General features: G+C 41.9%; 1 protein-coding gene across 1 annotated transcript; it reads left to right on the plus strand.

Annotated features, from left to right (window-relative positions):
• The first annotated feature begins 15,261 nt into the window (after positions 1 to 15,261).
• ORYCUNV1R1571 (vomeronasal 1 receptor oryCunV1R1571) lies at positions 15,262 to 16,209 on the plus strand. The gene has a single exon (NM_001167258.1). It carries the CDS (start codon positions 15,262 to 15,264, stop codon positions 16,207 to 16,209), a length of 948 nt encoding a protein of 315 aa, NP_001160730.1.
• The last annotated feature ends 6,227 nt before the right edge of the window (positions 16,210 to 22,436 follow it).

Genomic DNA, 22,436 nt, shown 5'->3' on the forward strand with positions numbered 1-22,436 from the left:
AAACGTTCAATAATCACTGCTGCTTGTTAGAAAGAAACGATTGTGGTGTGATCGTAAATGACAGCTCCTCTGTTCAGACAGGAAGTTGGGCTGCTCGTCACTGTTGGTTGATCAGGGAATCTGACTCAGGACTATCTGGCTGGCATGTGTGACACTACAATTAGTTAGTGATGGAGCCCGTGGATATTCCTGTGCTTTGTTTTGGAATGAAGATAATTACTGTGCCCTTGATTTTTCTCAGACTGCGCATCGAATATTGGCACCATTTACATCCAAGAGTGAGCAAGCATCCTGAGCTGGACCTTACCAACATGTAATCCCACCCAGAGCTTTTTGTGAAAATGCTGCCATTCAATTACTTCACAATTTCCTAGCTTTCTCTTCATTCTGGTGGAATTCGTCTACGTCACAGAATCTCTGTACACAGCTCTAACATCTCTTTGGTGACAAGTTTGCCTCTGCTGACCATTTCATAACTCTCCATGTACTCAAATTGAACGTGTTCCTCAGTATACATGTAGTCCTTGATGTACATGACCTGTGTATGGTCAGTGTCACTGACCAGAGTTTATGCTGGATGACCTACATGGTAATGATCAAAAATGACATGCTCTCTCTCAGTATGCAAGGCACCTGACAACGTGCTGGACATACACTCCAGTATTTATCCATCACATCAGTCCTGAGAGAGTTGCAGGACTCTGCTTATGCTCCAGGTGACAGAACACAGATGCCCTTCCCTCCTCACCCGGTCTCTGTCCCCCTCCATCTCTTAAGCTGCTGAGGGTTTTCCTACTCCATGACCACTACCAACTCTGCCCTGACAACTCTTTCAGGTGTATTCTTTTTTTTTTTTTATATGACAGGTAGAGTTGTGGACAGTGAAAGAGAGAGAGAAAGGTCTTCCTCCCATTGGTTCACCCCCCAAATGGCCACTACGGCCGGCGTGCCATGCTGATCCAAAGCCAGGAGCAGAGGGGACTGCCTCCTTCACTGGGGTGTCACAGGGAGTCTTCATGGTTTCATTTGCTCCTGAAGGAACATCAGCCTTCACGACCAGTTCTAAAAACTCCCGGTGGTGAGTTTTCAATGAAACACTGGTTTCCCATTCTATCTCTTATTCTGTGTGTTTCTGTTCTCCAAACCTGCCACTTTGCCTTTCCTTTAACTCGTATGGTGTGACCAGAGAACTCTTCAGAACCTTATTCCACATGATTTGCCTGGATTCGAGTCACTATATTCTGAACCTCAAGTCTATGTGTGGGCAGGTTGCTCTCTCTGGTGTTGAAATGGATATTTGGGCTTGGCGCAACAGGAGAGCAGGTGCCGTGTCAGCACTGTGACCCCTAGGAGCTGTGTGGGACGAGGGTCTCCGGCTCATCCTCCTTATAACAAGAGTTCACTACATGCTCTACTCTCATACACTATGCTGTGCTGCTCAAGATTCTCTGTGAGCAGGCACAGCTGGGGAGAACTTGCTAAGAGCATTTCTTTGAGTTTCTCTTGTGGAATGTTCAAGTCTTACAGGTTTTCTAATCAAATACCAACACAGAAATACGTATTAGCTATATTTACAGAAGCAGTGTGTACCCGGTACAGTGTGGAGACAGCTGGGGGAGTGCACTCCTATCTTCAGGTGTCTCTCTGATCCTCCATGGAGACACTTCAGTGGCTTCTCTGGATGCATCCCAATGTGTCCTTTTCCTTATCAACATTCTGAGAAAAAAAGGAAGTTTCAAGCTCTTTCTTGGGGATTTTGCCTATAGGAAAATAAGACTTCCTATATTTTTGAAGAATGATCCACCTAAAATTTATTTCCTGATACCAAGTCTGTGGTGTCGTGCATCCTGCCTGTTCTTACACACACCACTGAGAAACGCTAGACATACACATTCCATCAATCACAACTTACAACTGATGAAACCAACTACCATATCATCTTTACACTATTATGTACTCGAATGAAAAAGGTTTACTTGTGTTTTAAAAAAAACAAATTAAAGAAAGGCCTGCACAAGAGTAGTTCAAAGAGTTCAAGTAACATGGAACTAAAAGATAAGGTTTTTTGACAGACAAAACATTTTGAAATCTAAGCGTAGTCTTTTTTCAGAATATGCATTTTAGTGAAAAATATAAATACACTTCATATACATGGAGTTCAAATTTTTTAAATCATCTTTAAATGCTTTTTAAAGTAATCACATATTTCAAATAACATAAAAGGAATCCTCATGTTTCAAATATGTAAGAAAACAAGAGTTTTAATTTTCATTACAATCTTTTACTGTGTTATATTAAAATTTTACATCATTAAATGTTATCATAAAACACCCTCAGTATATTTTGCCTAACTTAGGAGAAATAGATACGCAGTACATAGGTGACATGTTAAGTACAGCAATGACAGAACAAACTATCGAAGCTGTGTGCTTAATGATAGCACAGAACCCCTAAAACACGGAGACAGGTAGACGATCTTACTGACACTGTCCCATTTTCTCATGAGTACATCACAGGCTAAAACCTTATCTTGCTGAATGTACGAATTGAGAAGATGAAGTCATTATTTGAAAGATACTTTCAGAAAATATTAACTTTTAAAAAGACTACTATACAAATTCTACTCCAGAAATTTGGAAAATTTCCAAAATTTAGATTGAGTCTTTGTATTTATTTTTTTAAAAAAAGAACTAATTTATTTCATAGGTGCAATTCTAAGATAACCATCTTTCCATCACACTCTCTCCCTCCCTCAATCCCCTCCCCTTCCTTCCTTATTATTCATCGATTTTTGCAATAACAAATTCAATGTGTTCTGTAATCACAGGCTTAATGCATCACTAACCATTTTCTAGAACAAGAAAAAAGTAGAAAAACCATGCTTCCACAGGAGTATAAACACGGGCTAAGATAAACAATCCAAATCACAATATATCCATTTTACCTCTATACTATTTTTTATTCATATAATTCTGCATTTACTACCACATATCAAAGGAAACATGGTATTTCTTTTTGGAACTGGATCATTTCAGTAAGTATAATGGTTTCCCATTGCATCTATTTGCTTACACAAGATCTCATTCTTTTTATGACTGACTAGTATTACAAAGTGTGCATATATACCACATTTTCTTTCAGTCATTTCTTATGGACATCTACATGACTGCACAGCTTAGCAACTGTAAACTGAGCTGTAATAAACACGAGGATAAAGGTAATTCTTTTCATATGTTGATTTCATTTCGTTTGGGTAAATTCCCAGGAGTGGGATGGATGGTAGAGCTATTTTCAGATTTCTGAGTAGTCTCCATGCTGTCTTCTAAAAGGGTTGCACTAGCTCATTTTCCCATCAAAAGGTATATTAGCATATATTCCTCCCCCCACACGCTTCCTAGCATTTAGTGTTTCTGATTTTTGGATGAGAGCCATTTTAGCTTGAGTGAGGTGAAACCTCATTGTGGTGTTCATGTTGATGACTAGTGATCCTGAGCAGTTTTTCTTGTGTCAATCGGCCATTTGAACTTGAAACTTAGCCTGTCCATTTTCTTTGCCCATTTCTTAACTGGATTGTTTGATTTGTGCTTGTGAAGTTTCTTTAGCTCCTTATAGATCCTGGGTGTCACTTTCATCAGATTCATACTCTGCAAGTATTTTCTACCATTCGGTCAGCTGCCTCTTCACTCTGTTGAGTGTTTGCTTTGCAATGCAGAGGCCTCCTAGGTTGATGTAATCCATTTGTCTATCTTTGCTTTGCTTGCCTGTGCTTCTGGGGTCATTTACAAGAAGTATTTGCCTATCCCAATGTCTTACAGAGTTTTCCCGATTTTTCCTTTAGCAATTTGAAGGTATTAGACCATACCATAGATTAAGATTCTTGATCCACTGTACGTTTATTTTTGACTAAGGTGCAAGGCAGGGATCTTGTTACCTGCTTCTGCACATGGAAATACAATGTTCCCAGCAGGATTTGTTGATGAGGCTATCCTAACCCAGGGGTTGATTTTAGCCCCTTTGTCAAAGATTAGGTGCTTATAGCCATGTGAATATTCGGTTTCATTGGTCTACGTGTGTATTTTTGTGCCAGTACCAGGCTCTTCATTATAAGTATCCTGTAGTATGTCTTTCTTTTAACATTTATTTAATGAATATAAATTTCCAAAGTACAGCTTATGGATTACAATGGCTTTCCCCCCACAATGACTTCTCTCCCACCTGCAACCCTCCGCTTTCCCGCTCTCATTCCCCTTCCATTCATATCAAGATTCATTTTCAATTTTCTTTATATACAGATCAGTTTAGTATACATTAAGTAAAGATTTCAACAGTTTGCACCCACACAGAACACAAAGTGAAAAATACTGTTTCAGTACTAGTTATAGCATTAAATCACAATGTACAGCACATTAAGGACAGAGATCCTACATGAGGAGTAAGTGCACAGTGACTCCTTTTGTTAACCTTACAAATTGACACTCCTGTTTATGGCATCAGTAATCTCCCTATGCTCCAGTCATGAGTTTCCAAGGTTATGGAAGCCTTTTGAGTTCTCCGACTCTTATCATATTCAGAGAAGGTCATAGTCAAAGTGGAAGTTCTCTCCTCCCTTCAGAGAAAGGTGCCTCCTTCTTTGAAGACCTGTTCTTTCCACTGGGATCTCACTCACAGAGATCTTTCATTTAGGTCATTTTTTTTTGCAAGAGTGTCTTGGTTTTCCATGCCTGAAATACTCTCATGGGCTTTTCAGCCAGATCCGAATGCCTTTAGGGCTGATTCTGAGGCCTGGAGTGCTGTTTAGGACATCCGCCATTCTGAGTCTGCTGTGTATCTCGCTTCCCATGTTAGATCTCTCTCCCCTTTTTTATTCTATCGGTTACTATTAGCAGGCACTAGACTTGTTTATGTGCTCCCTTTGACTCTTAGTCCTTTCATTATGATCAATTGTGAACGGAAATTGATCACTGGGACTAGTGAGATGGCATTGGTACATGCCACCTTGATGGGATTGAATTGGAATTCCCTGGTATGTTTTTAACTCTACCGTTTTGGGCAAGTCAGCTTGAGCATGTCCCAAATTGTACATCTCTTCCCTCTCATATTCCCACTCTTATATTTAACAGGGATCACTTTTCAGTTAAATTTCAACACTTAAGAAAAACTGTGTATTAATTACAGAATTAAACCAATAGTATTAAGTAGAACAGACAAAAAAAAATACTAAGAGGGATAACGTATTAAGTTGTTCATTAACAGTCAGGGCAAGGGCTGATCAAGTCACCGTTTCTCATAGTGTCCATTTCACTTCAACAGGTTTCCTTTTTGGTGTTCAGTCAGTTGTCACCAATCAGGGAGAACATATGACATTTGTCCCTTTGGGACTGGCTTATTTCAATCAGCATGATGTGTTCCAGCTTCCTCCATTTTGTTGCAAATGACCGGATTTCACTGATTTTGACAGCTGTATAGTATTCTAAAGACTGCATATCCCATAATTTCTTTTTTTTAGATTTTTCTTTTTTTAATCTTTATTTAATGAATATAAACTTCCAAAGTACAGGTTATGAATTACAATGGCTTCCCCCCATAACGTCCCTCCCACCCGCTACTCTCCCCTTTCCCACTCCCTCTCCCCTTCCATTCACATCAAGATTCATTTTCGATTCTCTTATATACAGAAGATCAGTTTAGCATACATTAAGTAAAGATTGCAACAGTTTGCTCCCACACAGAAACATAAAGTGAAAAATACTGTTTGATTACTAGTTATAGCATAAAATCTCAATGTACAGCACACTAAGGACAAAGATCCTACATGAGGAGTAAGTGCACAGTGACTCCTGTTGTTGACTTAACAAATTGACACTCTTGTTTATGGTATCAGTAATCACCCTAGGCTCTTGTCACTTATCTCCTCTGATAAAATATAAACTGATATTGCTTTAAAACAATATTTTTAAGTAGATGAACATTAGCAGTTCATAAATAATAATTTACAACAGTTCTGAAATTACCTTTCTTTGAAATACAGCTTTTATTTAATTCTGGTTATTAACCCTTTATCTGTTGCATAGTTTGCAAATATTTTTTCCCATTCTGTCGGTTGCCTCTTCACTCTCCTGACTGTTTCTTTTGCAGTACAGAAACTTCTCAATTTGATGCAATCCCAATAGTTGATTTTGGCTTTGACTGCCTGCACTTCCCGGGTTTTTCCAGAAACTCTTTGCCTGTGCCAATATCTTGAAGGGTTTCTCCAATGTTCTCTAATAATTTGATGGTGTTGGGTCGTAGATTTGAGTCTTTAATCCATGCTGAGTGGATTTTTGTGTAAGGTGTAAGGTAGGGGTCTTGCTTCATGCTTCTGCATGTGGAAATCCAGTTTTCCCGGCACCATTTATTGAATAGACTGTCCTTGCTCCAGAAATTGGTTTTAGATCCGTGATCAAATATAAGTTGTCTGTAGACGTTTGGGTTGGTTTCTGGTGTTTCTATTCTGTTCTATTGGTCTATCCATCTGTTTCTGTACCAGTACCATGCTGTTTTGATTACAACTGCCCTGTAGTATGTCCTGAAATCTGGTATTGTGATGCCTCCAGCTTTGTTTTTGTTGTACAAGATTGCTTTAGCTATTCCAGGTCTCTTGTGCCTCCATATGAATTTCAGCATCATTTTTTCTAGATCTGAGAAGAATGTCTTTGGTATCTTGATTGGCATCGCATTGAATGTATAAATTGCTTTTGGGAGAATGGACATTTTGATGATGTTGATTCTTCCAATCCATGAGCGTGGCAGATTTTTCCATTTCTTGGTATCCTCTTCTATTTCTTTCTTTAAGATTTTGTAATTCTCATCGTAGAGATCTTTAACGTCCTTGGTTAAGTTTATTCCATGGTATTTGATTGTTTTTGTAGCTATTGTGAATGGGATTGATCTTAGCCGTTCTTTCTCAGCCGTGGCATTGCTTGTGTATACAAAGCCTGTTGATTTTTGTGCATTGATTTTATATCCTGCCACTTTGCCAAACTCCTCTGTGAGTTCCAATAGTCTCTTAGTAGAGTTCTTTGGATCCCCTATGTAAAGAATCATATCGTGTTCAAAGAGGGATAGTTTGACTTCTTCCTTCTCAATGGTATTCCTTTAATTTCTTTTTCTTGCCTGATGGATCTGGCTAAAACTTCCAGGACTATGTTAAATAGCAGCGGTGAGAGTGGGCATCCCTGTCTGGTGCCAGATCTCAGTGGAAATGCTTCCAACATTTCCCCATTCAATGGGATGCTGGCCGTGGGTTTTTCATAAATTGCTTTGATTATATTGAGGAATGTTCCTTCTATACCCAATTTGCTTAGAGTTTTCATCATGAAAGGGTGTTGAATTTTATCAAATGCTTTCTCGGTGTCTATTGAGATAATCATATGGTTTTTCTTCTGCAGTCTGCTAATGTGGTGTATCACATTGATTGATTTGCGAATGTTGAATTATCCCTGCATACCAGGGATAAATCCCACTTGGTCTGGGTGGATGATCTTTCTGATGTGTTGTTGTATTCTATTGGCCAGAATTTTTTGAGGATTTTTGCGTCTATGTTCATCAGGGAGACTGGTCTGTAATTTTCTTTCAGTGCTGCTTCTTTCTCTGGCTTAGGGATTAGGTGATGCTGGCTTCATAGAAAGAATTTGGGAGGATTCCATCTTTTTCAATTGTTCTGAATAGTTTGAGAAGAAATGGAATTAGTTCTTCTTTAAATGTCTGGTAGAATTCAGCAGTGAATCCATCTGGTCCTGGGCTTTTATTTTTTGGGAGGGCCTTTATCACTGTTTCAATTTCTGTCTCAGTTATGGGTCTATTTATGTTTTCTTTGTCTTCCTGGTTCAATTTAGGTAGGTTGCATGTGTCCAGGAATCTATCCATTTCTGATAGGTTTCCCTATTTGCTGGCATACAAGTCCTTGTAGTAATTTCTGATGATTCTTTTTATTTCTGTGGTGCCTGTTGTTACATTTCCTTTTTCATCTCTGATTTTATTGATTTGGTCTTTTCATTTTTAGTTAGTTGGGCAAGTGGGGTGTCAATTTTGTTTATTTTTTCAATAAACCAGCTCTTCGCTTGGCTGATTTTTTGTAATTTTTTTTTGGATTCAATCCTGTTAATTTTTCTCTGATTTTAATTATTTCTCTTCTCCTACTAGATTTGGGTCTGGTTTGCTGTAGTTTTTCTAGGTCCTTGAGATGCACTGAAAGTTCACTTATTTGGTACCTTTTCAATTTCTTGATATAGGCACCTATTGCTATAAACTTGCCTCTCAATACTGCTTTTGCTGTATACCATAAGTTTTGATATGTTGTGTTGTTATCCTCATTTACTTCCAGAAAGTTTTTAATTTCTCTTTTGATTACTTGAATGATCCAGTGTTCATTCAGGAGCATGTTGTTCCATCTCCATGTGTTTGCATATTTTCTAGGGTTTCCTGAGTTGCTAATTTCCAACTTCATTCTGCTGAGGTCTGAGAAGCTGCATGGTATAATTCTAATTCTTTTCAATTTGCTGAGACTTGCTTTAATGCCTAGTATGTGATCAATCCTAGAGAAGGTTCCATGCACTATGGAGAAGAATGTAAAGTCTTTAGACGTAGGATTGAAAGTTCTGTAGATATCTGTTAGATCCATTTGGGCAATAGTGTCGTTTAAATCTGCTGTTTCCTTGTTGATCTTCTGTCCGGATGATCTGTCTATTTCTGAGAGTGGAGTATTGAAGTCCCCCAGTACTATTGTATTGGAATCTAAATCTCCCTTTAAGTCCCTTAACATATCTTTTAAATAGACCGGTGCCCTGTAATTAGGTGCATATACATTTATAATAGTTACATCTTCCTGTTGAATTGAACCCTTAATCATTATATAGTGCCCCTCTTTGTCTCTCTTAACAGTTTTTGTATTAAAGTTTATTTTGTCTGACATTAATATGGCTACACCTGCTTTTTTTGGTTGCTGTTGGCATGGAATATCTTCTTCCAACCTTTCACTTTCAGTCTGCATGCATCTTTGTTAGAAAGATGTGTTTCTTGTAGGCAGAAAATAGTTCAGTTTTGTTCCTTAATCCATTCGGCCAGTCTGTACCTTTTAACTGAAGAGTTAAGTCCATTAACGTGTAATGTGACTATTGATACATAGTGACTTTGCCCTGACATTTTCCCAAAGATATTTTCTGGTATATGCTTTGAGCTTCCTATGCTCTTTTACTGGTGGGTTTTCTTCCTTTACCTTCTTTCATATTGATGGCCATGTTTCTGTGTTTCTAAGTGTAGCACATCTTTAAGCATCTTTTGCAGGGCCGGACCAGTGGTGGCAAAGTCTCTCAATTTCTGTTTGCTATGAAAGGTCTTTATTTCACCTTCATTCACAAATGAGAGCTTAGCAGGATATAATATTCTGGGCTTGCAGTTTTTCTCTCTTAGCACCTGTGCTATGTCTCACCATTCCCTCCTAGCCTGTAGTGTTTCTGATGAGAAGTCTGCTGTGAGTCTAATTGGAGATCCTCTGAGAGTAATCTGACGTTTCTCTCTTGCACATTTTAGGATCTTTTCTTTCTGTTTCACTGTGGTGAGTTTAATTACAACGTGTCGTGGTGAGGATCTCTTTTGGTCATGTTTACTGGGGGTTCTATGAGCTTCCTGTACTAGGATGTCTCTGTCCTTCTCCAAACCCAGAAAGTTCTCTGCTAGTATCTTACTAAAAAGCCCTTCTAATCCTTTCTCTCTCTCCATGCCTTCAGGAACTCCTAGAACTCGAATGTTGGTTTTTTTAATAGTATATAATAGTATCCTGTAGATTCCCAACAATATTTTTTAGATTTCTAATTTCCTCTCTTTTCTTTGGTTTGACTGTATGTTTTCCTGTGCTCTGTCTTCTAAGTCTGATATTCTCTGTTCTGTTTCACTGACTCTGTTTTTTAGACTCTCTAATGTGTTTGTCATTTGATCAATTGAGTTCTTCATTTCATTTTGATTTCTCTTCACTATCACACTTTCCTGTTGTACTAGTTTCTGCATTTCATTTTGATTCTTCCTTAAAATTTCATTTTCACGAGAGAGATTTTCTATCCTGTCCAATAAGGCTTTCTGTAGTTCAAGTATTTGCTTTTGAAAACTTCTAAATGTTCTTGTAATAAATTTTTTGAAATCTGTATCTTGCATTTCTTCTATCTCATCATCTTCATAATCTTGGCTTGGGGTGTTTTGTTTATTTGGAGGCGTCATAGTGTCTTCGTTGATCTTGTTCCCTCGATTTTTGTGTTTGTTGCTTGGCATTGTTAATTCTTATTCCCTCACTGTGAGTTTTTTTTTTTTTTATATATACTATGTCTGTGTTAAGTGGACTGTCTGCTGTTGGAGGAGCCTTGGAGGCTTGAGATGGGTGTGGCCAGAGAGCTCTGCTTGGTTCTTCCGGCTAAGCGTGTGCAAAGGTGACACCCTCACGTTATGCATGGTAAATCTTTCCTTCTTTCCTTCTTTCCTTCCTTTCTCTTCCTCTTCCTCTTCCTCTTCCCCTTTCCCTTTCCCTTTCCCTTTCCCTTTTTCTTTCTTTTTCTTTTTCTTTTTTTCAGTAGTATGTAATACCATATGGCTGACCAGAATTGATGGTATTTAGCTTCAGATCTCTGTCTTCTACCCAAAGAATCTGTGCGGGCTCAGTTTCTCCAGTGGACTCCCACTGGGTTGCCTAGGCTACTGAATTGTAGCACCTCAGTTCCTTAGCTCTACCCTTTTGTTATGTATATCCAGAATGGAACTTGCTCTTTGTCTCTTGCTTGCCTTTGCAAGGTCAGCGGAGAGAGAAACTCGCCCCTACCAGTACACCCCAACTTTTTTTTCTTCCTTTTCTCCTGTAGTCAGTCTGGTGAACTTTCCCTCCTCAAGCCTGCTTCCCTCTACACTCTGTCTGCCATTTCCCTGCCAGTGTCTCAGGTTACTGAGCTCACCTCCCCTTCCAGCGCCGATGTGTGGACTAAGAGCCTTGGGCGTCCCTGCTCTCCCCACTGGTTGTCTGTGTCACATCCACTAGATCCAGAAGGGTTTCCTTTGCATTTTTCCCCCAAGCCTTTCCCTGTGATTACTGTAATTCCTCTTTTATCAACCTATCTTTTCCCAGACTATCAGTGCGCATCCTGACTATTCTGCCATCTTGGTTCCGTCCCTGTAGTATGTCTTGAACTACACTATTGTGATGCCTCCAGCTGTGTTTTTTGTTATTTAAGACTCCTTTAGCTATTTGGGTCTTTGTGCTGCCATATGAATTTCAGTAGTGCTTTTTCTAGATATGAGAAGAATATCCTTTGATTTTTGAATGGAATGTATTGCATCTAAAAATTCCTTTCTATAATTTGTTTTCTGTCTCACCAATGCTGCTGTTAAGACTTTCCATTCTACTTATTTGACATGTTGAATTCTCCATCTTCAATATTTGTTACAATTTTCTTCTGTATCTCCATCGCCCATCAGAATTTTTTCATTTGTGTTATGTGTGGTTTCCTTTAGTTCTGTTTTATTTGCTTCTCTAGGTCTTTGAGAAATCTTATCATGCTTTTGAATACCTTTTCAGGCAGTTGACCCATCTCGTTGTCTTCACATTCTAATACTGAAGTCTTCTTGTGTTCCTTTTGGAGAGTTCTATTTTCATCCTTTTCCATGTTTCTTGTGTTTCTATGCTTATTTTTAAATGTTTGTAGATCCACCTGTTGGTTTTCTCCCCTGATGGCTTCTATCTTTGAATTATGCCTCTGTGGAGTGTTTGCTCCTTCAGTGGATGTCCAGCTGGACCAGGGAGCTCCAGCCAGTGATCAAGATTGGGGTAAACACCCAGGGTGACATCCAGGTACAGAGTCAGCAGAGGGGAGGGTAGGAGCATGTCACTGGACACAGCATCAGCTCCGCTCTGCCAAGGTGATCCAACCACCCATGGTGAACCCACAGTGCCTAGGCACCTCCCCCGTTCAGATGCATGAACTGAACAATGGATCCACGCACGTCTCATTCTCAGTGAGGAACCCTGAGCTCTGAATCCAGACTTGGTGATTGCCCAAAGACCCAGCCACAGCCGACTGCACACCCTATCACATAGAATTCCACAGTCACAGGAACAGGCAATCTATATTAGTTCCCCCTATCCACAGAAAGAACCATGATCTTCCCACAGTCAGCTGCCTTAATCATAGAGGTTGATGGATACCCTGCCTTGGCAAGGTGTCCAGGCAAGTTGATAGAGAGGGGGAGTGCTACATGAGGTGCATGGGTGCCCTCACTCGCATCACTCCTGCAGGCCAGACTCAAACTCAGTGAGGACCACAAATTTTTTAAGAATGTTTTTTAACTTTTATTTACTAATATAAATTTCCAAAGTACAGCTTATGGATTGCAATGGCTTCCCCACCCCCCATAACTTCCCTCCCACCCGCAAACCTCCCATCTCCCACTCCCTCTCCCATTCCATTCACATCAAGATTCATTTTCAATTCTCTTTATATACAGAAGATCAATTTAGTATATGTTAAGTACAGCTTTCAACAGTGTGCACCCACACAGAACATAAAGTGTAAAATACTGCTTGAGTACTAGTTATAACATTAATTCACATTGAACAACACATTAAGGACAGAGATCCTACATGAGGAGTAAGTGCACAGTGACTCCTGTTGTTGACTTAACAAATTGACACTCTTGTTTATGGCATCAGTATTAATTGATTTTGACAGATAGAGTTAGACAGTGAGAGAGAGAGACAGAGAAAAAGGTCTTCATTCCCCAAATGGCCACCACAGCCAGAGCTACACCGATCCAAAGCCAGGAGCCAGGAGCTTCCTCCAGGTGTCCCACGCAGGTGCAGGTGCCCAAGCACTTGGGCCATCCTCCACTGCCTTCCCGGGCCACAGCAGAGAGCTGGACTGGAAGAGGAGCAACCGGCACAGAATCTGGAACCCCAACCTGGACTAGAACCTGTGTGCCGGCGCCGCAGGCAGAGGATTAGCCAAGTGAGCCATGGCGCTGGCGAATCTCGCTGCATTCTTAAATGCTAAAGAATCACATGGCCTAAGCAGTTCTGCTTCTCCTATGAACTTGTGGTGTAGAACCACAAAACTCTAATATGTTGCAGAGGAAACAGTCTGATATTTTGATTTTCTTATGACAATTCTGTGGAAATGTACAGTGGGGATTTTTTTCAAGATTCTATGCCACATATTTATAAGGCTTGAATCCAAGTAATGAACTGTACTGCACAGGGACAGCATCCCACAGGCAGGCCATGAACAAGGTCTCCCAGACAAACAAAGCTTACTTCCCATGCCCCTCCTCACATGAGGAGGACAGGAAGCTCAGGGCCCTATGGAGAACCACCTGTTTGGTGGAGGTGGAGAGAGTGTTCATGCATTAACTCTGTGAAAAAGAATTATCTGGGGCTGGTGCTGGGGTATAGTAGGCTATGCCTCTGCATGAGTGCTAGTATCCTACATGGGCACTGGTTTTTGTCACAGCTGCTTCTGTTCCAATCTGGCTCTCTACTTATAGCCTGGGAAAGCAGCAGATGTCCCAAATGCTTGGGACCCTGCACCCATGTGGGATAAACCGGAAGAAACTCCTGACTCCTGGCTTCAATCAGCTCAGCTCTGGTCATTGGGTCCATCTGGTGAGTGTACCAGTGGATTGAGGACCTTTCCGTCTCTCCCTCCTCTCCTTTGTAACTCTACCTCTCAAATAAATAAATAAAATCTTTTAAAAAAGGAATTGTTCCCTTAGAATATGAACATATTCTTGCTCTTTCAACATGCTTGGGAATGGAAAAAGACGACACTGTGGAACAGAGGGTGTTCAGTGCCTGCTACTGTGCTGTTCACATACCACTGCTCCTCCACACAGCAACAGAGCTGGCAAATTATGAGAGGACGGTGCTCTCTCAAGGTGAGCTCAGCAGGAGAACCTCACAGGGACGGCAACGGCTGCAGTTCCTACAGCGACCATTGTTCCCCAGGCACATTATCCATTTCATGCAATTATCTAATACTCTTTCACCTAAAGTGCTTTTAATAAATAATATGCTTACCTACATTTGTAGATAATTGGGGGTCACATGTTGAGCTACAGCTGAAGGCCATACATTATGTATGTACATACTCTTTACAATTATTGTGTATTGGGGTCTAATTTATGCTTTCCTAAAATTTTCACTTCAATTCATCAAAAATTGCATTCTATGTATCCACAAATTTATCAGGATTTTGCAGCTATATAAGGAAACAAATCATTTTCCCAGATTTTGTATAACTAAAAATTACATAAAAATCAGGAAATGCCTTTCAGATAATGGCCATTATACTGTCCAGTTCCTGTTGCAGCCCAGGAGTGGGATGTATATCCAATCATGATTGGCCTGTGTGGAGCTAGGAACAAAGCACATTCCAGGAGAGTCTTTGGTGGACTGCAGTATTCCAAGGTGAAAAAGGGTGCATGGAAAATGATCAACATATCTTCAAAAGGAGAAACTTGAAGTTGAGACTGATACATGAGTATTATCTGTGATGAATAACTGTTGCTGTGGATTCGTTCTGAAAGGAGGAGTGCAGTGGAGGCAAGAGGCATGGAGTCACCATACAGACACTGGGAGTCACGTGAAAGCGGGCTAGAGGCAAGCAGCCTGCAGACTCATTTATTTCAGTTGGTACAGCAGCTTATATAGCCTAGGCAGCCATTCTGGTCAAGGGGCAATTTATGCCCTAACCAATCACAGCCTGTAGCCAGGCAGGTTCTGTTGCCAGGTGGCAAATGACAAAACATATGTTTCTGGGGGTTTCCCAGGGGGACCCCACTAAGTCTGAAACACTGTCTCAGGCACGTTGGGCTCCAGAAGTTGCTGTGGATTGGTTCTGAGAGGAGGGGTGCGGTGGGGGCAAGAGGCATGGAGTCACCACACATACACTGGGAGTCCGGTGAAAGCGGGCTAGAGGCGAGCAGCCTGTAGACTCATTTATTTCAGTTGGTACAGCAGCTTATATAGCAAGGCACCCATTCTGGTCAAGGGGCGGTTTATGCCCTAACCAATCAAAGCCTGTTGCCAGGCAGGTTCCATTTCCAGGTGGTTTCCCAGGGGGTTTCTGAAGCCATTCCTGAGTAACTGATGCTTGTTTGCCAGTGGCTTTCTTGGCATGGCTTTCTCATTCCACCACAGATAATTTTTCTTACTTTTTCCTCAGACATTACTACATGTCTGTCTTGCACAAAAAAATGAGTAGAACCAATATACTTTCCAGTTTTATTGCTGTAAGAGACACCTTTTTCTTGGAAGTCAGCATTGGTATCACAGCTAATGCCTTCCTACTTCTCTTCCACGGCCTCTCCTTCTTTCTGACGCACAGGGCCACATCCACTAGCTTGACCATTGGACACCTGGCCCTCAACCACCTAGTGATGCTGATCACCACAGGGTTCATAGCCACAGACATTTTTGAGTCTCGGGAGTTATGGGACGACATCACATGTAAAGCGGTCATCTACTCGTACCAGGTGATGCGAAGCCTCTCCCTGTGTAACACCTGCCTGCTGAGCATCCTCCAGGCCATCACCCTCAGCCCCAGGAGCTCCTGTTTGGCAAAGTTCAAGCACACATCCTCACATTACAACATCAGCGGTTTTGTCTTCCTATGGGTCTTCAATCTGTCCATCAGTGCACATTTCTTACTCTCTACTGTTGCCACCAAAAATCGTACGTCCCACAGTCTCATAGTTGTCACTAAATCCTGCTCTCTTTTACCCCAGAGCTACTTACCGAGGCACACAATTTCCATGTTATGGATATTCAGGGATATCTTCCTTATAGGGCTCATGGCCATCTCAAGTGGGTACATGGTGATTCTCCTGTGCAGACACAATAGGCGGTCCCAGCACCTTCACAAAACCAGCCTTTCTCCAAGAGCCTCCCCAGAGCACAGGGCCACCAAGACCATTTTGCTGCTCATGAGCGTCTTTGTGTTCCTGTACTTGATGGACTGCATTGTGTTCTCATTCTCAGGGCTGTGGTGGAAAAATGACCCAGTTCACGTCTGTGTCCAGATGTTAGTAGGCAATGGCTATGCCACCATTGGTCCTTTGTTGTTCATCAGTAGTGAAAGACGAATGATCAAGCTTTTCAAATCCATGTGGGAGAAGGAAAGTAAGTGTTCAATTGTTCCCTGATAAATTTCACTTCTTTCATTGAGCAAATATGTTGATGTTCAAATGACTATTGATTGCCTATAGAATATGCTTTCTGGTTTCATTTAAATGTATGGAGTTAAGTGAGACCCAAGATGGTTCATTAGAGCAAAGCCACACTGACTTCAGCCACAGAAAGACGTTGGTGCAATAAAGGATGGGTCACTATCAGGGGACTGAGAGACACATTCAGTGGAGAAGGCACTGAGGAGAACATGACTGTAGGGAAAGCACCATCTTCACGTGGCTGGGTGAGAGGAGCTGCTGCAGCCCCTGATTCTGGCTATGTTTGAATGAGGGAGAATTCCACAGTCCCCATTGCCTTCAAGTGCATTCTTGGGAGCTGGCAGGGGTTTGCCATCTACTTTGCTCTTTGAAAGGGGGGCCTCATAGCCTCCCACCCTTTTACCACCAAAGCACCAGACACAATGGACTGATGTGGATGTGTATCTGCCCTTTGTCCTGACTGAGGAACAATGGGTAGTTATGGCGATGCCAGGTCCGGGATGGGGGAGCTCGCAGTGTGGAGAGTGGGCCCCTGCACTCTCATGACGACGTGAGTTCTAGGCTTATGTTATGTAGCTGAGAGAGAAATGAGTTATAGCTGATTTCCTGCTCACCTCAACAGTCTGTGGAAAAATATGGGCTCCTTGCATGCTATAGACAGAACTTGCTAAAGAGCTGAGGACAGAAAATGGAGTAAGCCTGTGCTCTGTGTTTTTCGTGTGCCTGGGTGGGTTGGTTGTGCTGGCACCATGAGGTTACTCTGGACTGTGAATCAGCCAGTTCACCCAGCACAGTGAAGGGCTGCAACTGGGCACACATGAATCTATTCCACAATCACCTCCCACCTATCACTGTAGCCACAGGTGCTCCAGCACACCCAATGTGGGTGTCACACCAGATCCTAGCCCACCCACAGAAGGTGGCTAGAAATCCTTGCCTCTACCTAGCACACACACCCTGGAACTCAAGTAAAAGCCCGAGGCACTCCACAAACCCTTATGTTACATTTCCAGGGAGGAAAAGCTCGGTGAGGCAGAAGAAAGAATTTCCAAAACATAGACAAAGCTATTGAACTCTTTCATCAGAAAAAAGCAAGAGAAAAACCGAGGACAATGTTCCATCCCCACGGGATACCATCAAATGACAAAACATACGTTTCTGGGGCCCATGCTATGGTTCAGTGGGCAAAGCCTCCACTTGTGGTGCCGGCATCCCATGTGGGTGCTGGTTCTGGTCCTGGCTGCTCCTCTTCTGAACCAGCTCCCTGCAGGAGAGCAGTGGAGGATGTTCTGAATGCTCGGGCCACTGTACCCACAGGAAAGATCCAGAGGAAGCTCCTAGCTTCTGATCAGTTCAGGTCTGGCCACTGTGGCCATTTGGGGAGTGGGCCAGTGGATGGAAGACCTCTCTGTCTCTCCTTCTCTCTGTAACTCTTCCTCTGAAATAAATAAAATCTTTTGAAAAAGTACAAATCTTAGACATTCCTGAAGGAGTAGAAAAGCAAAATGACTTGCAATATTTCTTCAGTGAAATAACAGCAGAAAATTTCCTGAATTTGAACAAATATAAGGATATCCAAGTACAGGAAGAAAATTTCAACCCACAGTAGAAATGTTCAGCGAAGATCTTCATCACAACACAATATATTCAAACATTCCAAAGTAAAACACAAAGATCCTAAAGTGTGCAAGAAATAAACACCATATACCTTTAAAGATCTCCAATTAGATGGCAGGTTTCTCATCAGAAACCCAACAGGACTGGAGAGAATGGAGCAATATAGTCCCAGACCCTACAGAAAAAAACTGTAAGCTCAGAATACTGTATCCAGTGAAGAAAAAAAATTCAAAGAATTTGTTACAACATGACCAGCCTCACAAATGACATTGAAGGATCTGTGACACACAGCAACAGAAAAATAACCAACATCATGAAAGAATATGAAGTTAGAAAGCCTTGTCATAACAGTACAAAGCATATCAAAAGCAGCAGCATTGTTACTGGAAAAACCAAGACTGATTCACTACATATCATTAATAACCTTGAACATAAATGGACTAGACATTCCAATTAAAAGACAGAGACTGGCTAAATGGATATAAAAGCAAGATCCATGTATATGCTGTCAGCATGAAACACGCCACACCATCAAAGATAGCACACAGATTCAAAGTCAAAGGACGGCAAAAGATATTCCATGAACATAAAAATCAACTACCAGGAACATCTATCTAAATATCAGGCAAAATGGACTGTAAGACAAAATAAGGCCGGCGCTGTGGCTCACTAGGCTAATCCTCCGCTTTGCGGCACCGGCACACCGGGTTCTAGTCCCGGTCAGGGCGCCGGATTCTGTCCCAGTTGCCCCTCTTCCAGGCCAGCTCTCTGCTGTGGCCAGGCAGTGCAGTGGAGGATGGCCCAAGTGCTTGGGCCCTGCACCCCATGGGAGACCAGGAGAAGTACCTGGCTCCTGCCATCGGATCAGCGCGGTGCGCCGGCCGCAGCATGCCAGCCACGGCGGCCATTGGAGGGTGAGCCAACGGCAAAGGAAGACCTTTCTCTCTGTCTCTCTCTCTCACTGTCCACTCTGCCTGTCAAAAAAAAAAGACAAAATAAGAGGCCAGCACCGTGGCTCACCAGGCCAATCCTCCACCTTGCAGCCCCAGTACATCAGGTTCTAGTCCCGGATTCTGTCCTGGTTGCTCCTCTTCCAGCCCAGCTCTCTGCTATGGCCTGGGAGTGCAGTGGAGGATGGCCCAAGTCCTTGGGTCCTGCACCCGCATGGGAGACCAGGAGAAGCACCTGGCTCCTGGCTTTGGATCAGTGCGGTGTGCCAGCCGTGGTGTGCCGGCCACAGCAGCCACTCTGGGGTGAACCAACGGAAAAGGAAGAGCTTTCTCTCTCTCTCTCTCTCTCTCTCTCTCTCTCTCACTGTCCACTCTGCCTGTCAAAAATAAAAAAAAAATTAATTTTAAAAAAGACAAAATAAGAGACAAATAAGGTCATTATTTAACAACTCAGTGTGAATGTGTGACTACAGTAAATGTATATGCATCCAATTCTAGAGACATCAGCTATTTGTTTTTTTTTTTTTAAGAATTATTTATTTGAAAGAATTATGGGGGCAGGGGAAAAGACAGGGAGAATTTCCAACCACTGGTTCACTCCCCAAATGGTCATGACAGAGCCGTGCTGATCCAACACCAGGAGCTTCTTCTGGATCTCTTTCACAGGTGCAGGGACCCAAGTACTTAAGCCATCTTCTACTGCTTTCCCAGGCATATTAACAGGGATCTGGATTCAAAGGGTAGCAACCAGGAATTGAACCAGCACCCATATATGATACCAGCACCACAGGCAGCAGCTTTACCTACTATGCCATAGAGCCACTCCCTACCTCTGCAGCTATTTAAAACACACACTACTGGTTCTAAAGAGAGACATATGACCCCAAACAATAATAATGAGACGTCAATACCCTACTTTCATAAATGGATAGTTCAACTAGACAAAAACATCAACAAAGGAACAACAGAGCTAATCTACACTACTGAGTACATGGATCTAATTCATATGTACAGAACATTTCTCCCCACAGCCATAGAATTCACATTCTTTTCATCAGCTCATGAAACATTCTCTAGGAAAGACCATGTAATAGGCGACAAAATAATTCTCAACAACTTTTTAGAAACCCTATGATTCTCAATAGATGCAGGTAAAGCATTTGGTAAAATACAACATTGTTTTATAATAAATGTCTTCAGCAAGCTGGGTTTAGAATGAACATTCCTCAACACAATGAAGGCAATTTTTGCCAAATCCACATCCAGCATCACATTGAATGGGGAAAAGCTGGATCCATCGCCTTACTAAGATCCAGAACCAAAAAAAGGAGGCCTACACATTGACCTCTACTATTCAATATAGTTCTTGAAGTTTCAGAAAGAGTCATTTGGAAAGATAAAGAAATCAAAGGGATACAAATTAACAGGGAGGAAGGCAAATCATCCCTGGTTGAAGATGACTTGGTTCTACATCGTGGAATGAAAAGACTCCACTAAGAGATTACTGGAGCTCATAAGACAGTTTGCCAAATGTAGTATATAAACCCACACACACAATTCAAAAGCCTTTGAATACACCAAGAATACCAGGGATGAGTAAGAACTCATAAAGTCAAAACAATGCATGAGCTACACAAATTTAAATAGTCAAATACATTTTACCAAGGAAGTCAAAGACCTATTAAGCGAAAATTATAAAACATTAAGGGAAGAATTAGAAGATAAAAATGTAAAATACCTCCATGTTAATGGACTAGCAGAACTTACGTTATCAAAATATCCATAGTACTCAAAGTAATTTACAGATTCAAAGTGATTCTGATCGAAATTTTACAGAAAGTCTTCTCAGACCTAGGAAAAATGATCCTAAATGCATATATAAACATATGAGATCCAGAACAGCTAAAGCAATTCTAAAAACCAAAACCAAAACCAGAGGCATCCCAGTAACAGATGTCAAGACATACTACATGGCAGTTATAATCCACAGAGCCTGGCACTGGCACAAAAATAGACATGTAGACCAATGGAACACAATAAAAATTAACCCATCTATCTACAAACAACTAATCTTTGACAAATGAGTTAAAATTAATCCCTGGAAAAAGGATGGTCTCTTCAACACTTGGTGCTGAAGAGATGTATGAAACAAGACCCTTACCTTACACATTATACAAAAACTAATTCACAGTGGATCGAACATCTAATTGATGATTGATACTGCCAACATACTACAGGAAATCCATGAGGAACCTCAGTAATACATTGCCATAGGCCAAGACTTCTTGGATAAGACCCTGGAAGCAGGCACTAAAAGCCAAAACAGACAAATGGGATTACACCAAGCTGAGAAGCTTCTGCACATTTTCAGCCCACAGATGTCCTGGTGCTCACTCCTCTGTCTGCTCCATCAAAGTCTTGCAATGAGGAATCTGCTATCAGCCATGTACGTCATAGTAAGCTATAAAGCCATTCAACCTTTAAAAAAGCAGAGTGACAGAGAAAAAACTGTCCAAACTTGAAAATAAGCAAATGTAGGCTTCTAATAATTACTGCTGGCAGGTGGTTGTTGGAGTAAAAGCCCACTCAGCCAGCTGCTGAGTCAACTGCATGTGCAGAGGGAGAACAGGACTTCATGACTGGCATAGGGGTCACCATGCCTATGAGTTCCATGGCCACTGAGTCTGTCAGGTCAGCACCCATGGACCTAATGAGCCATATCCCTGATCAGAAAAGGCCAGGGCAGAATGGGTGGTGGATCTCACCCATCACAGCCCGAGCAAGCCCAGGCTATGGATGGACACATGTTGTATTAAACCCACAGTCTCACTGCTCTGCTTGGTGGACAAGCTGGGTGAACAACACTGTTTCCTGGGCATTTTGCTTTTAATGCACTGAACTGTTGCACAGACACTTTTCTAAGTGTTCCCTTCCTAACGAATTTAATAACATGAACACAGGGTTGCTTCAGATAAAACTGTACAACATCTCTATTTTGGGAGCACAATCACATCTAAAGCCTGGGACTCCTTCAATGCCAGGGAATCCTGGCTCCCCCACTCTGCTCTGTCATCACTCTGTCCTCATTTTCCTTGCCCTAGAGGGCTCAGGGCATGGACTTCTCAGCACATCAGCCACACAGTGCATGGAGGGCAGGAGTGTGACCTTCATCTCCTGCAGGGTCTGGGCCATCACCAGACAGGGGCTGCATACTTGCATCATATATAGGGACACAGCAGGGGTCACTAGGTCACAAAAAAAAAAACCTGTCTCCAAAGGAATTTGCTTTTACCCACTGCCATCTTAGATCACTATCTTAGCTGATCTGAGACAGAGCTTGAAAACTGAAACTAAGAGCTTGGACATCATAGAATATGTGTCTAATGCCACACAGAAACCAGGTGCTGTGTGCATGAATGGATGCCTGGACCAGGCCACCCCCAGAATGAATGGAGGGGACCCTCAGCATCAGGGAAGTCATGGAGAAAACTAGGGGTCTCTCAGCCCAGGGAAGGGGCACTACGGTGTCGAGTGGTTTGGACTATGGGCTCTCAGGATAAAACTGGGAGAAGTTGGTGTTGTCTACAGGGCTGGGCCCCTTCTGACCCTCACTCAAGTGTCAGGAAACTCAGAAGA

Source organism: Oryctolagus cuniculus, chromosome 10 (genome assembly GCF_964237555.1).
Source record: "Oryctolagus cuniculus chromosome 10, mOryCun1.1, whole genome shotgun sequence".
In the NCBI taxonomy this organism is placed as follows: domain Eukaryota; kingdom Metazoa; phylum Chordata; class Mammalia; order Lagomorpha; family Leporidae; genus Oryctolagus; species Oryctolagus cuniculus.